The sequence below is a fragment of the Saccostrea cucullata genome, unplaced genomic scaffold (assembly GCF_032062105.1).
Source record: "Saccostrea cucullata isolate Sc308-1 unplaced genomic scaffold, CSIRO_AGI_Scuc_v1 ctg494, whole genome shotgun sequence".
Taxonomy (NCBI): Eukaryota; Metazoa; Mollusca; class Bivalvia; order Ostreida; family Ostreidae; genus Saccostrea; species Saccostrea cuccullata.
The window spans coordinates 217,254-234,302 of NW_026936234.1; the positions used below are offsets into that span (position 1 = coordinate 217,254).

Below are 17,049 nucleotides of genomic sequence, written 5' to 3' on the forward strand. Positions count from 1 at the left end.
GAAAGGGTTTTATCATAATATGTGTACTAAACTTTTATTGTTTTGTCTCTTTTGTCTGTAATTTCATGAACGTTGGCGTTCAAAAGTACCGGACATTATTTGGATTGATAGAAAATACTGTATAGAGGGAAATTTTCGCCTTCGTTTTATTTTCGCCCCTTTCGCCCTACCCTCATTTGGACAATTTAAAACGGGACGAATTCAAAGAATACAGTATAATTTCTTAAACAAAACTATGACTGGGTGAATTTAAAACGGGGCAAAATTGTTTGTAAGTGTGAAAGGGCGAAAATAAGACGGGGCGAAAATAACCCTGTATACAGTATTACTTTCTATTTATTCAGTAGAAATCGTCCCCGTCCTTACTCCTGTCGGAATCTGTCAATATCTTAAATTCACGTCGTGTCACCCATTGCCTTAACAAGTCCGACTGATAAATGATTACCCTATTCCTACCAAAAAGATGCATTTTGATTAGGTCTCCAACGTAATCTTTAATTTTCCTTTTATGAGTTACAACGGTGGATTATTTTGTAATACATCAATTTCCTGCTGTGAATTCAAAATTTAGTGTTGCTATGTAGAAGAGAGCAATATTTTCCATTTCTTCCCGGCGTGCTGACAGGTATACCGTTCGATTACTTGCAAGACAAATCATTGTAATTCTTCCCAAAACGGGTTACCCATTCTTCCGTCATATTGGTAAGGCCTTCGCCGAGAGGACAATTTCGTTGAGACAAAATCTATGTTGTGACTGCTATATTGGCCCGTTTGATATAGGTTAGAAGAGATCTTTCACCCGTTTTATTAATGGTGCGCATTGTGTCTACCTATTATATTCCCTCAGCTATTAACACAATAGCTGATCATAGATGACAAGAGTAAATATAATCAATGCAATAAAAGTAGTAAGCATTTTAAAAGCTGGATAAATAAAACCGAGTGTTGACGACGGAAAAAAACGGATCGACTGCCTCTCGCAGTGCAAATAATGTTCTGAATTTCTTAAACAGTAAAATGCATATTTTTTATATTTTTGTTATAGACTAATAATCACAACAATGGAATATTATATAAATATTGCATGTAGTTGAGTGTGACATTGAACATTTTCACCCCACGAAAACCATTAAATTTCTTCGGTTATTGACTAATAATCACATTACAATGGAATGTTTTATACAAATATATAAATAAATGTGCATGTAGTTAACTGTTGTAACATTGAAATATTACATTTACTCCATAAAGGGCGGAGATAGTTTCATGAAAATTCATCAGCATTTTATAAAGATCGAATAAAATACTTATGCAAAATTTCAATTTCCTATGATAATAAGAAAAGTTTTCGTGAAATGATAAACAAGCATTTGTCTATCGACCCGGAGCAGCATCACTACGTCATTTAACGTCACGTCAGCCGGAGATGGTTTCGCATGTAAAATGATCGGGAATCGTTTAATAAATTTCCTTCTTTGTAATTACATATAACATGTTACATTCCTATTCCTTAAAAATGTATGCTGTTGCTACCCGAGTGTAAAATTTTCATGCTATATTTATTATATTATGCTGAATGTTTTATACAAATACATATACACATTAGTTGTAAACCGTGCGCGCATACACAAAATTCTTTGCAGTCGCTATCAAAATTTTTTGTTCTAATATCACCGCGCTAAATCTTTTTTATGATATCTGTATTCATGATCAAAATTTTAACAAACAATGTTAACTGAAAAATTTGCTGAATTATTTTCGTTGGAGGGCGTTGGTGTTACATACTTTCAATATCTGATTTTACCCCCACTGATGATGCATTTATATACCATTGTACAGAAAATGTTTAATATTTGTAAAATATTTTTTGCTTTTATTAATTTTTAATGTATGTCAAACGTATATGCAAATTTTCACCGAAAGACGTCCATTAGAAAGCAAAATATAAACAATGTCTCAATAATTTTCGAACAGCCCTCGTAATAGTGTTTTTTAACAAATGTTTCTCGACCAATCAGATTCAACTAATTTACATGAAAGTATAATATTAAATATTACCGAAGTATAACTATAATTTTATAATAACGCTTCGACAAAAATTTCCCTTTTTATTTGATACATACATGTATTTGTGAAACACATACGTGTTGAGTGTGACCCAACAGTTATCGAAACAAATGTGGCCAAACTGGAGGTGTCATGGAACTCATTATATAAACTTCCAGGGGAGTATTAGTATTTGAAAAAAAAAACAGCACCGACTTCAATGATTCAGCTGCGAAATTCTTATCTTGGGACTGCTAATCAACAAAATTACCCCGTTAAATATCGTTGTGATTCTACACAAGTACTCTGAAGTCGGTGTTGAAAAGATGCTAGACTTCCTCAATAATCACATCTCTGTAGTCTTTGGAGACCAGATCTTCAAACAATCTGTTTAGATTTCAGTGGACCCATATTGTGCCCCTACCCGTTTTTAAATACCTATGAGCAGAATTTATTTAAAATCTTTAATACAAGATGAAAACTTGCTGTGGAATTTGATTTGATATCAACGACTTGTCATATCAAGTAACAATATTTACTTCAAAATGTCGACTAGAAATATTCCTCTGTGGACTGTGAATAAAAGACACAACAGATTCTGCTTCATCTGTTATTCATAGACGCCAGAGTCTCGTTTTTCACCACTGTCACCACTCTCACTTCGCTACAAAGCATTACCAGGGTCACCAAACATGGAAGTGTGATATATGATTCGGTGGCAGACAATTGGCATTACTCAGTGTATTGTAAGGTGAGACCTATTGGCATTGGAAACATCAATTGAGACCGAACAAGCAGTTACCCCCTTTATTTGAACAAAGTTTAATCCACATCACTTGAAATGATTCTTGTAACAATGTGACAATGGGAAGAAAAACCAATTAAATTCTCCCAAGTCCGGGGGGGGGGGGGGCAGCATGGCTATCACCAGGCAGAGTAAAATCTGCATGATTACGGTAACGACATCATCTACCAGTGAAGGGTTGCGACCTTTACTCGGCACGCAGGGCTATTGGGCTTTGAGGGTTTTTTTCCGTGTTAACGCTTAATGTGGAACGGGGTCCCGGTTTTTAAGGTCTCATCCTAAAGACCTGCAACTTTCACTAAGTGCCGAGCGCTTGGTGAAACATTTCCTGCCTATTTTTCCGATTAGGTCAGTCGCTGCCGTACGTGATTCGAACACACAACCTTCCGACAAGCGCTCTACCGACTGAGATATAGTGCTAGAATGTGCTATTTATGTTTATTACATGGAAAACAGCCCAGATAGAATTGAAGATATGGGATAGATATTGACTGGCTATAATTTGACTCAGTTAAATTAGATGACCCATGAATAGAAAAACTACATTGTAATGAAGGAAACTAGTGTTTACTCAGGACAAGGGGTTAAATTACAAAGAAGGAATGATATTGAAAAAGAGCTTAGAAGCCACTGATGGGATGGCAATCCATAAATAAGAGATTGATATACGGAAGACTCTACACATCAGCTCTAAAAATGAGCCTGATATTGTAGTCACATGCAGACACCAAACTCGCTTGAATGTTTGACCCCCTAGTCCATCTATATTAAAGATCTATTTAATATACTATTGTACTAAGGGCAGGGGGGGGGGGTTAAAAATTCAAGCGAGTTGGTGCCTGATATGATATTACAGTATACGATCAACAAATGAAAACCCTAAAGAGATAAAGGAAGCAATAAATCATCAATAGCATTCTAAAACATTACATATTGCTCATTATTGGAGAATTCAATGCAAAGATTGGCAACAACAGCAAAGGCCATGAAAGTTTCACGTGAAAGCATGTAATAGAAGAACGAAATGAAAACCGAGAACGCCTACTGGATATGTGCGAGATCAACAGGCTGATCAACAACTTAGTAATAAAAGGTAAAATACCGCTATTTCTTTAAAATCAAGGCACAAGACCTCCTGGATCTCACTTGATGGACAACCGAAAACCAAATAATGTGCTAAATCATGTGCTCATATCAAAACACAAATCAAATCACGGTAGCCTAGTGGTAGAGCGTTCGCTTCGTGATCGGGAGGCCCGGGTTCGATTCTCGTTTGCGGCGCCGCGTCATACCTAAGACGTAAACAAAGGTAGTGACTGTTCCTTCGCCAAGCGCTCGGCACTAGAAGTGAAAGTCAGGGGTCTTTCGGATATGACCTTAAAAACGTAGGTCTCGTGTCACGGTAGGCGCTTGCAAGATAAAACATAGGTAATCAGAAATTACAGAGCTCATCTCAACGAATGTTGTCTTTAAGTAAGGCAAATTAAGTCACACAATTAACCAACAAAAAGTTTACATCCAAAAATGCAAAATTTATGCAATTTTGATAATTTGGAATAGACCTATATGAAAATTTAAAACTAGTTCTTCATCATGAAAATGTAATTAAAATGCAGCATCTGAAGGAAGATTGAGAGTTTTCATCCCTTGATGCATCATTTGTGCAACTTTGGTTTAAATAAGCCTTATAGTTTCTTGGTGATAGACCTGCACCCATAACTTTTACGAGGTCTATTATCTGGAAAATGTATGTCGAATTCAGCATCTGAAGCAAGTCCATTAGTGTGCATCCTAAGATGTATCATCCATGCAAGTTTGTTGAACATAGAGCTCAAAGTTACTTGGAAATGAAACCTGTATAAAAAACTAACCTTTTCACTAATCCGGAAAATGTAGGTCAGATTCAGCTTCTGAAGCCAGCCTAGTAGAATGCACCCTTAGATGTACCATCCATGCAAGTTTGGTCATTATAGGGCTCAAAGTTACTTGGAAATGAATCCTGCACCATAAACTTTAACCTGTTTACTCAACCAGTCAGATTCAGCATCCGAAGCAAGTCTGGTCGTATGCATCCTAAGATGTACCATCCAGGCAAATTTAGTCATTATAGGGTTCATAGTACCTTGGAAAAAACCTGCACCAAAAATTTTAACCTGTTCACTCAACCGGAAAATGAAGGTCAGATTCAGCATCCGAAGCAAGTCTTGTAATATGCATCCTAAGATATACCATCCATGCAAGTTTGGTCATTATATGTCTCATAGAAACTTGGAAATGAAACCTGCACCAAAAACTTTAACCTGTTCACTCAACCGGAAAACAGATTCAGCATCCGAAGCAAGTCTGGTAGTATGTATCCTAAGATGTACCATCCATGTAAGTTTGGTCAACATAGGGCTTATAGTTACTCGGAAATGAGACACCAAAAACTGCACCAAAAATGTTAACCTGCACCAAAAACATTAACCTGGTCATTCCTTTGCTGAAATTGCAGCATCTGAAACTTTGACTGGTACAATGAAACACATTAGAAACATCTTCCATGCATGTCTAATCAATATAGGACATAGAAGTACTTAAAAAGAAAACTGCTCCAAAAAACTTAACCTTAACCCGGGACGCCGACGCCGAGGGTATCACATAAGCTCCCCCCAACTTCGTTGAGGTGAGCTAAAAACCCTCACTGCTCAATGGCCCTGAGTGCCGAGTATAGGTCAAAATTTGGAAGCCCTTCACCGGCATACGGTGACGTCTCCATATGTGTGAAATATTCTCAAGAGAGACGTTAAACAATACACAATTAATCAATCATATCAAAACAACGCAGAACATCCATCTGAGATACAAGAGCGATGAAAGGAGCTTATGCAAGCAGTAGGGCTGTATCATGAACTAAGAAGGAATACGATCAGACTAAAACTGAAGAAATAGAGCCGAAATGCAGATACGCGAAAGGAATACTGGTTCCAAAAAATAAATAACTACAACGGCTAGAGAAAAGGAGAGTTTTCATCTTGGAGCTTAAAAAAATAGATTCCAATCATTAAAAAAATGGAACATGTTGAGGACATCTGGGAAAGTATGAGAAAGGGTTACAACGAGACAGCAAACAGCGTACTTGAGTAAAAGAAAAGGAACAAAAGATTCTTGGAAGTTGGTAAAAGAAAGGAGGCAACAGTAACGCCAACTTACCAACAGCGGATCAAAAAGGTTAAAAGAAGCTTAAGAAACAAATCACAGCATGAGAGATGACAGAAGTAAAAGTGGACAGAATTCGAAGATATGATTACTGAAACAGAAAGAGCAGCCATTAACAAGAGTATGTGAAAACTACAGTTCTAAGTAATGAGAAGAAAGGCTTGACAACAGCAATAAACGACAAATAGGGCAAGATCTTGAGCAGCCAAGATAGAAAAGGTGGAACATTCATTAAACCGCCTACAACCAACACCCATTAGAAGTTGAAAGCGATGGACAAGTAGTAGATGAAATATATACAAGCCCCATACGGAAAGCAGAAATCATCAAGGTTATTAAGAAACTAAAGACAGGAAAAGCTAGGGGAATTAATTGGATAACAGCTGATAAATACTAGTAAACAGAGGTAAAACAAGACACAGCGGCAACAGCAAGTTATTTCGAAAAAAAATCTTCATAACTATTTGGAAGCAAGAAACTAGCGGTATAACGTCGGTTAAGAATAAAGCCCTGATTGTGAAGATTTCAAAGAAATTCAATAGATTGGTAGATTGGTATGTGATAATTATAGAGGCATTACAATTTTTCTGTGTCAAGCAACTGACATGAAATCCAGAAGGAAGGAGGAAAGTAGGTCGGTCAAAAACAACGCGAAGAACAAAAGAAGAGACACAGGACAGTAGCTAAAGACAGAGTCAGTAGAAGGAAGTGTATTTGGTTCTTATGTGCTAGCGGGCACGAAGAGGATAGATATGGTCAAAGACAGGGGAACTGCCTCTTAAAAGTCCTTCCCCGTAGGATGAAGCCGCATTAAGGATAGCTTCAGAATTGTAGTGTTCTGGTTTTTATATTTTATTCTTTGGTGAGTGGGGAATCAAAGTCTTTTCCGGATCAGCGAGGCCATTATTTGTTTGTTGTAATTTTCACTCATATGGAGACACACCACTTGTCAGTGAAGGGCTGCGAATTTATACCTATACTCGGCATTTAGGGTAATTGAACCGAAAGGGATCTTTTCGTCCCCACACCAACTGTCACACGGGACCTCGGTTTACACGGTCTTGTCTAATGAACCAATCTCCACATGCTTCAGGGGGATTTGAACCAGCGACATGAGGATCAACTCTGTACTCTGAGAGTCTATAGCAGACGCACTATAACTACTGCACCACACCTTCCGTTACATTATAACCCCTTTTAACTAGAATGTGACCACAAAACGAAGTCATTATTTTTTTTTGTTTGATTAAGGAGGAAAATAAATCGTTTTAAAATTTGATGAGAGAAATCAGGATCCCAAGATCTGATAACCATATATCAAGCTCTGCTAAAAGGGGAGAAACTCGTTCCAGATACAATTTAGATTTATTCAGATCATTTAAAAAATGTTGAACTTCGTAGTACATAATTGTCATGTTTCTTTTTCCCCTTTGTTTCTCATATTTTTTCACTCAATGTAATTATTTATACAGGGAAAAGACAACAAAATGTTTGTTTTAACCTTTATTTTGGCGAACATTGGCCGTGGCATAGTAATTTGTGGGATGCCAATTAATACACACAACTTTTGGGCAAACCCACACAAATTCAACAAAATTCATCAACACAAACAAGTCATATGTGCAAAAAATGACCACCCCGGGTAAACCGCGGGTGGTTACTTATTTAAGGTTACTTATTTAAGTGTAATTAGTTATATGCACAATTCAAGCACAAAACAAATTATATCAACATATCAGCAAATATTTTACATATAAAATGGTTCAACATTTCAACCCCCTTCACAGTTCAATGGTGAAAACTTCACAACAATACAAAGTTTCTGTAGGCCTCAGTTGCTTTGGTGTGCGCAAACGCCACATGACAGCGAACAACCGAAGGAGAGTTCGCAGTCATCCCACACATGGGGGAGCACCCAAGCAACTGACAAAAAGCCCCCACGGACCAATGTTCTTGATGTTTTGTTTAAGGATACACATTTCCTTGCTTTGACAGGAAAAATTCTAACCCCCCTTGGATATTATTTAGAAAGAGTTTATTTCCTAGGTCATTGAGGTGTACTCCATCTGGCAACAGAAATTGCGATATGTTTTTCAATAAATCAGGGTACTTTATGTAACAACCCCCCAACTCTAACACTAATGAAGCAGCTACCCTATTGGCCTTAAGACGGGAACGCTCCATTGCTTTATTGTCCCCCGAATACCTCCATTTATTTCGTGGCAGCATCTGTGACCAAACAAGTGTAGAATGTGGAAAGCGAGTCTTGATAATCTTTAGATGGGATTTAATTTTCTCAATGAGAGTATACAGATCAATTGATCCTAAATCGTTTGCCCCACAGTGAATAACCAAAAAGTCTGGGGATTCCTCATATTCTGTCAGAAAAAAGAGCTTTCTTTTAAGTCCCAAAAAATTCAAACCTGAATATCCCTGCCACCAGATATTTATTTTCAATCTATCCAATCCAAGATTTGTTCCCCCCGGTCTGCATACTGATGCCATCATTGCATTCTTAATAATAGAGGAGCCCACACACCAGACTTTAACTTCAGAGACCTCTACAAATGTATGCAATAATTTGAATAATTCTTGTTATATTTACGAAATTACAACTTATTTGCCCCCAACATCTGCCCAACAGGACATCTTATGTACGATTTGTATGCCCTAGACTTCCAACGCCCTGCTTCCATTATGACATCTTGTGAACACCCCGCTTCAAATGCTGCAGTGGCTGCCCCGATACGAAATGAATGGGCCCTATAATGCCCCTGAACCCCCAAAACCTGAAGTGATTTTTTCAAAACCGAAGAGAACTGATATCTGGTAAGGGGATTTTTTCCACAGTGGATAAATAAAGGCCCTTTAATTTTTGGTCTTACTGCAAGATAATCTATCAAACTTGCTACTGGACACAGGATTCCCCCACTTTTATCAATGGCTAAAGAAACCCCCTTTCTATCCTGATCACATTTTGACATTCTTATGTGTACAAAAACCTTGGAGTAATTAGCTTCAAATTGAACATCAGTCACTTGTAAAATTGTATGAACACTATTACCAGCAGACAATGTGAATTCCCCTATTCTGAGAAAACCAAAGAAGGCTAATATATAAGCAGCTCTGAACAATTTTGTTTCATAACTATTGCTACAAATGCTCGATAAAACCCTAACAACTTCAGTAAGCAACTGCAAGGTTATAGGTAGCCTTGCATCTGCAGACCTACCAGTTCTTCTCATACCCTCAAGAACCTTCACAACCAGAAAGTTCTTTGTTTCATCAACCCAATTGTGAATTTTGCATTGAAAACTAATAGAAGATAGATAAGATTTTGCCGTAGCATAGGAACACTTCTTAAGTGACAGATAAGCAACAAAGTGAACAACATCTCTAAGAGGTGGGGGCCATGAAATTTCGTACCCAAATTCTTTCCGGAAATTATAAAATGAATTTTGTCCTGTTTCGTATGCTGTCTTAGTGTTTTCAGAGATTGAAGCATCTAGCAATTTATTCATTTGAATCTGTAAATCATGTTGACTAATTCTACTGGAAGAGGGTCTGGTCTGGTGCTTGCCTCTGGTGCTAACGTCTTGAAGCGGAACCACTGTTTGCGAGAAATAGAATCTGCAATTTTGTTATCCAAGCTACTAATGTGATTTGCCCTAAATATAACATTATTGATCATCAGTCTAAGAACCAAATGTCTTACCAATTCCATCACTCTTTTGGACTTGGAAGATTGGGTATTGATGACACTAACTAATGAAAGGTTATCAACATGAAACTGAACTTTTTTATGTAACAACCTAGGTCCCCATATCTCTATTGCTAAAACTACTGGTATGAGCTCAAGAAAAGTCATGTCTCTCAAAATTTCTTGGTTGTTCCAATGTTTTGGCCATTGGAGAAAAAACCAACTTCCACTAAAGTAACCACCACAACCTAAATGACCTGAACCTGCACTATCTGTAAATAACTGTAAAATGCTAGAATCTTCCCATACAGTATTAGGAAAATATGCAACCCCATTGAAATGGTTCAAGAACACCAGCCACATTCTAAGGTCACTTTTAATTCCTACTGATAATCTTATATGATGATGTGGCTTGAAAACTCCACTAAATGCATCATACATTCTTCGAATAAAAGCTCTACTAGATCTGATTGCCTTTGAGAAAAAATTGAGCATTCCAACTAAAGACTGCATTTCTTGCAGTGTAACTTTTTCCCTATCTAAAAAATTTTCAATCAGACTCTTCAGGATTTCTAACTTAGCTTCTGGGATCTTAATTGTCATCTCTAGTGTATCAATTTCAAAACCTAGAAATATTAATTTTGTTGTTGGACCAGAAGTTTTCTCATGGGCTAGAGGTACCCCTAAATCCCCAGCTAAGTTACTAAAAGTAGACATTAGAATTTCACATTCATCACTACCAGACCTACCTGCAAAAAGGAAATCGTCTAAATAATGATCTAATGTATTCAATCCAGACTTGAACTGAGCAAGCCAGTGTAGAAAAGTTGCAAATGTTTCCCAAATTCTGCAACTAATGGAACAACCCATGGGAAGGCATTTATCTATGTAATATAATCCATCTACAGAGAAACCTAACAAGTCAAAATCCCCTGGATTTATCGGAACTAAACGAAAAGCACTTTTAATATCCATCTTACCTATCAATGCGCCCCTTCCCAAATTTGCAATCATATTGACTACACCATCAAATGATGCATACTGCACTGTACATAAATCTGGGTCCATAAAGTCGTTGATCCCCTGGGAACTAGGATAGAATAAATGGGTAATCATTCGCCACCCTCCATCAGATTTAGGGACAATACCAACTGGTGAAATATGGAGGTTAGAAATTGGAAGTTGATCAAAAGGACCCATGATTCGGCCAAGCTTTAATTCCTTACTTATCTTTTCCATCAACTCATCATGGTGTTCACTTGCAGACTTAAGATTTTTTGAAAACACATGACACCTTGGGCCTGTATAATTTATTTCAAAACCCTTTGAAAACCCATTTTTTATATAATTAGCAGCATATTTGTCTGGATATGGCTGCAAATATTCATTTAACTTTTCAACATTAATAGGGGAATTTCCTAGGGCCCATATACCTTTGTGGTCTTGGGGTTTGGGTTGGGTGTGACAAAAGGGTCTAACTTGAGGCTGTCCCTGCAGTGGTCCCCTTGGGTAACTTGTGGACTTCCCAACATAATTAGATTGAGGGCACAAATATTGTGGATGACTCCCAGAACATTTAATGCACTTGTGCATGTACTGGCAAGAAGGTCTGTCACAATGACCCTTGAAGTTGAAATTATAGCACTTGTTGTAGGCTGGGCTGTTCGGTTTAATTGTTAGTTTAGATTGTGGGGATGATGACATAAACATCAACCATAACTCATAGTCTACTTTAGACCAATCTATGGTGGGATCGATACTGCGGCGAAGTCGAAACTGCTCGTCATATTTCTTCCATCCCAAATCCCCCTCCCCACATCTTGATGCCCCGAGTCTTATGTCATGTAAATATTTCAGCAAACCCTGGTAAGATTCTGGGTGGGCTGAAGCATAAATGCTAGAGTAAACTAAGAATGCATCTGTCCATTTACTGATATTTTGAATCTTATTGCTAGGTTTAACAACCTCTCTTGTGACCAACTCCCCTTTTTCATTAAAAAATATTTTTTTCTCTGAAGATTCTGTCAGGGAAGTGTTATCAAGCAACAAACTAATCTCTATGTATGCTGAACTAATGATTTTAGACTTCAATGAGTTAGAGACATTGCTAGCCAATAGTGAATGAATGCTATCTACATATTGATTCTCATAACCAATGCTTGTACCTGATTGAGATTCAATGGCCAAAGCAGGCACAGGTGCTGGGGCCAGTGGGGTAGAGTTCGACTTTCTGGCACCAACTACATTCTCTTGGGCGGCGATGCTTCCTGAAGGACCTGGTTCCTGAACTGTATGATTATCGTCAACCTCTATCGCTACCGCTGGTCGCTCTTGTCTTGACCTCTTTGACCTTGATGCTTTGCCCTCGTTGTCTCTCAGTCTGCAATTCCGCTTAGTCTTATTTTTGGGAGACATTTCCGCTCGTTATAGTAAATAACAAACAAAAATTACTAATTGTAATTCACCAGATACAAATTTTTTGATAAATTTGCTACGGGCAAAAATTTGCAACAATATATTCAAAATGGCTGTCGTGTCACATTTAATCGGGCTGTAAATCCAGCACAATCCAGAGAAAATATATACGTTGGATTAAAAAAGTATTAAGAACATACAAACTTTATTATCCATTAACCAAAATTTAAATATATTTAAGGCAGATGCAAAATTTTTCTTACAAATATTATGAAAAAACTTGACAAAGAAATATTCAACCTACTCTGTATCCAGCAAGTTGATGAAAAGAATGTTGATCCCGAGCTTTCCGACCTATATATACCCAAGGCCGCAGGCCGATCCCGACCAAAAAATTAATACCTTTTCCCGTAAAATAAAGTCATCTGATTTTATATGCATAAAATAGATGATATTAATGTTGATTATATAAAATTGTACAATAAAAAAAGAATTTCACAAACATTGCAATTATCTGTGTGCATATTTGGATATTGCTACGAAGTCGTACGAGGTCAAGAGAATATGGGAGGAGGCATTTTTTTGTTACAAGGGAAAAAATGAAATTGTGAACTTTGATGTTTCGTTAACTGTTACCTGTAACGCAGGCTGCAATACAAAAATTCGTTGTTTATGAAATCTCTTGTAGACATGAGTCATATATCGGCATTTGAAAATTAAAATTAAGATATGAATAACACGGATTTATATAACTAAAAGGGCTCCGAGTTTCCCGTTTGCAGTGGAATGCAATTTGTCATCATTTGAGGTAATTTGCATCTGTATGATGGCAGGAGATTAGATTTACCTGTGAATTAGGTGAACGTTTTATCACCTGTGAAAACAACGTAACCAAGCGAACTGACGATGCTCCCGCAGAGGGTTTTGTTGTCCGAGCCCCGGACAAGAAATGGTTGCGAGGCCAAAGAAGAAACAATTGTGCATGCACAAATCAAGGCAATACAATGCACTGCACATTGACAAATGAGACTTTTAAATCTAGAAATAACTTAACCCAATATATCACAGTTTGGCAATACAACTGAAGATTAGAACAAATTTCCCTACATGGCGCGTTAATTCTAGACACAATGTTGTAACGCTTATAGTTTCACAACATTTATTCAGCATACTAAAGTGAGATCTATATTATTTAAAAAATAATTCTAAACCAAACCATTTCATTGATTTCTTCTTTGAAATAGGCTTTAGATGGTAGATGAATAGAAGATCCATTACCCCGGAAGCTGGCATGGGGTATAAGATCAAGAAGTGTAAAGGAAATAATCCATTAAATGTTGCGATAAAAGAAAAGGAACGTGGGGATATCGAACAAAGTGTAATCAAACTGTAGACTTCCGAAAATTGGCAGGATTTCATGTTTGAAGAAATGATTTCAATGCATGTTTAAAAGAAAAATGTGCTTAAAACAATACTGATAAAGTGATATTTAATACATAGATGAAGGATTTGAGGTTCTTTGCATTGAATGTAACTGAAGCTCAGTTTGTATTACGGTTGGACTGTGGGTAAGATCAAGTTTAGCGTGGTTCTATATAGTATATATAAGTAAGTATCTGAATGGAAAGTTAATTTATGCCCAGATCCATTAAATTTTGGCGGTTATAGGGATCGTGTCCGTTTGAAGATTGGGGGTTTTCAACAAATCTTTGTTGATCGGCGACGCTCTACATTTGGACTTCCATACACTTCAAACATAAATGAATCGCTAAATCCGTTTTAGGCATTGGCTTAAGACGGCGATATCACAACCCAATTGTCTCCGTGAACTGGGAACAAAGAATCAAATTGGAGAGAAACTTAGTCTTATCATGCTAACATTTAGCAATCAATAGCAGACAGCCAAAACGCCATGCCGCCAGATTGTTTTCCCGAAATACGGAGCTTGGGCTCATAAAAAGGGAACAAAATGTTTTCATTTCCACCACTGCTTTGTCGTAAAAAATACCAAATATGGAATGATGAAATCAACAAAATTCAAGTGAACAAATCGGTAAGAATCATAATCCTAAAGATCTTTGTGCATGCTTTATTAGTAGTACGTGAGTCTTTATATTCGTGGAACCTGAGTTCTATGAGAGGAAGATAAAAATTGTGTAGGAAATAGTTCCTGAGACTGATACTATAGTATCAGCATGTCCAACAGATTCTCATGATGTGATACATAGGCCTAACCATTATTTGAGTGAACCACTTAGACATTACAGATGGCATTCAGGGTAAAGCGATATGATGGTCTGTTCAAAAATCGAACCACACCTTCTCTGTGAAGCATACTTTTGCTTTAGCCTCATCAGGTTTGCAGATAATAATTTGTGAAATAATCATTGCAGATTTCAGTTTTTAAAGAAATTGAACGACAAAGAGTCACATTTGTTCAATATATCATTCGTAAACAGTTTATACTAAATTTAAAACGGGGTGTAAGATTTCAATATTCGTCGCCCGCTTGGTGCAGTGGTTAGGAGAGTCTGCTATATAGAGTTGTGGAGTAAAGAGTTGATCTTACGGCGAATCTCAAGTGCTGTGGAATATGGAGACCGGTCCTTCGGTTGAGACCATACGAACCAAGGTAACGTGTCACAGTAAGTGCTGGCACAGAAAGATTCTTCACTGTTCAAGAGGGGGTGCCGATTCTAAGAATCCAGTCCTCCACTGGAAAAGTGATGGCGTCTCCATAAGATTACAAATTCTCGAGAGTAACATGAAACAGCAGTAAGAAAGAAGTATGGAAACTGCAGTTAACCTATATATGACACTGTCGATTATATTTGGAGCTCTTTATTTACATGTATTCCTAATTTGGCATAAAATATGTCTCCTAGTTTTCAATCGAATTCTCTTTTTTAGCCTGGATGTAGAAGATTTATACTAATTATTGTAATTGTATAATTTGATGTTTAACGTTCCTCTAAAAAAATTATTCATATGAATTGATTGATTGTATATAGTCTAACGTCCCATACAAGAATTTTTCACTCATGTAGATACGTCACCGTATTCAGGTGAAGGGCTTCGAATTTAGACCTTTACTCGGCATTCAGTGCCATTAAGCAGTGAGGGTTCTTTATCATGCCAACGCCTACTGTGACACGGGACCAAAGTTTTAAAGGTCATATTCGAAAGACCCGTGACTTTCACTTCTAATGCCGATTGCTTGGCGAAGGAACGGTCACTGCCTATGTTTACGTTTTAGGTTTGACGAGGCGCCACGAACGAGAATCGAACCCGGGCCTCCCGATCACGAAACGAACGCTCTACCACTAGGCTACCGTGACCGTTCCATTCATATGGATACGCCACCACTTTCGGTGGCATCTGCAATTTTTTCCCCTATATTTTGCAGTCATACATGGTCATTGATCATGCCAACACCTACTGCGACACGGGACCTCAGTTTAAATAGTCCCATCCGAAGGACCGGTCTCCACGTACCATAGTGGGATTCTAACCCGCGACGTAAGGGTATCTCCTTACTTCGCAACTCCAGAGCAACGATTTACACTCCGTAAAAACATCCAAAACAAATTAGCAAACTATATCTATATAATTTGCATTCATTTTCGTTCGACAATTACGTAAAAGGTATAGGTTTGTGTGCAGAATGCGTTGCGCCGAGCCTTAAACGAAACTGTTGCATTTGGCTTAGCCTCAAGACATTTTTGTTCTCGGTTTTGACAAAATGTGTGCGTATGAACTGATTAATTTTTTTTGTACAATATCGTCATACCCTGATATCCATTTTCGTTCCATGTCAACCAAAATTGGAACACGGATATATGGGAGTTAAAATTCAAAATTTCATAAATCTTGAGCAGAAAAACTGAAGAGCAGCAAAATATTGCGATATCTTGTTTGTACGAGGTCGTTTTTGGTATCAATAAGCGAGACTTTTTGAGAAAAAAAAAGTCATAACATTGGACTATTGCTGTATTATATATACCGTAAATCTGGAAATTTTTACGTCGATTTTATTTTGCGAATTCGGGTCAAAATGGTGTTGGTTAATTTTTACGTTTCAAAATTTTGCGAATTACCACTGCTTTGTCTACATTTTCTTATTGGTAATTTATTTTTAGGAAAAATATTTTTGCGAATGCAATGAATTCGCAACTTTGCTAAAAATTTATCTACAGCAAAAATTTCCAGATTTACGGTAAGCTTTCTTGATACAAAATATAGACTAGAAGAAATAGACGATTTCGTATAATTACGAGAAAAGAACATTATTTACAACAAAAATAATTTAACAGCTTGAGGACAAAAACTAAATTAATATCTTCTTGAGTACATTTTTCTTCTGGTTATATAGCATAGCCAGAAGTCTCTGTCGAGACTGAAGCTCTACTGGTTTGTGCTTATAGCAAAGGAAGAGAAAAGTAGCAATTGGGAATTGAAACTTTACAACAGCAATAAATAGAATAATGATCCTTGATTAAGTATCTCTATGTTCTTAGTGTAGTCTACTTGCATGCCACATTATATCTTAATCTGACTAAAACTGTATTTGGAGTAGCATTTTGAGAGTATTTTACAGAAATTTGTATTTTTAGTAACCAAGGCAACTAGAAAACTGACCAGTCAGCAAGGGCCCCGCCATGGGGTAGAATTAAAAGGGTGCAGCTTACGGAATGATTCAAAATGTACGAAGAATAAGCAACAGCAACTGTATTCTTAAAATTTCAAGATAATTCATGAACATTCAAAAACCTGAAAATAATATCCTTGTACTTACATTAGGCAGTAAAGAATGACTTAACATTGAATGTATATTTAAACAATTATGAAGCTTGTGTTATATAAAATCCACAAAAATAAATTATGA

The 17,049-nt window shown here is 37.1% G+C and overlaps 2 protein-coding genes across 4 annotated transcripts in view; one reads left to right on the forward strand and one right to left on the reverse strand.

The window, feature by feature from the left end:
- The window catches only part of LOC134245053 (uncharacterized), a 33,894-nt gene that overhangs the window by 12,331 nt on the left and 4,514 nt on the right, over positions 1-17,049 (forward strand). Inside the window, exon 1 of one of the 3 annotated variants that reach the window (XM_062727305.1) lies at positions 13,853-14,217. The exons of the other annotated variants lie outside the window; for them this stretch is intronic. Coding sequence (XP_062583289.1) covers positions 14,134-14,217 — 84 coding nt within the window. The 5' untranslated portion in view covers positions 13,853-14,133. Of the gene's footprint in view, positions 1-13,852; positions 14,218-17,049 lie in introns of those variants that run through there. 3 annotated transcript variants of the gene reach the window in all.
- Positions 7,574-12,511, reverse strand: LOC134245048 (uncharacterized). Its single transcript, XM_062727300.1, has 2 exons — positions 11,915-12,511; positions 7,574-8,610 (listed from the first exon to the last, which is right to left on the reverse strand). The coding sequence occupies exons 1-2, from the start codon at positions 12,162-12,164 to the stop codon at positions 8,015-8,017; spliced, it is 846 nt and encodes a 281-aa protein (XP_062583284.1). The 5' UTR covers positions 12,165-12,511; the 3' UTR covers positions 7,574-8,014.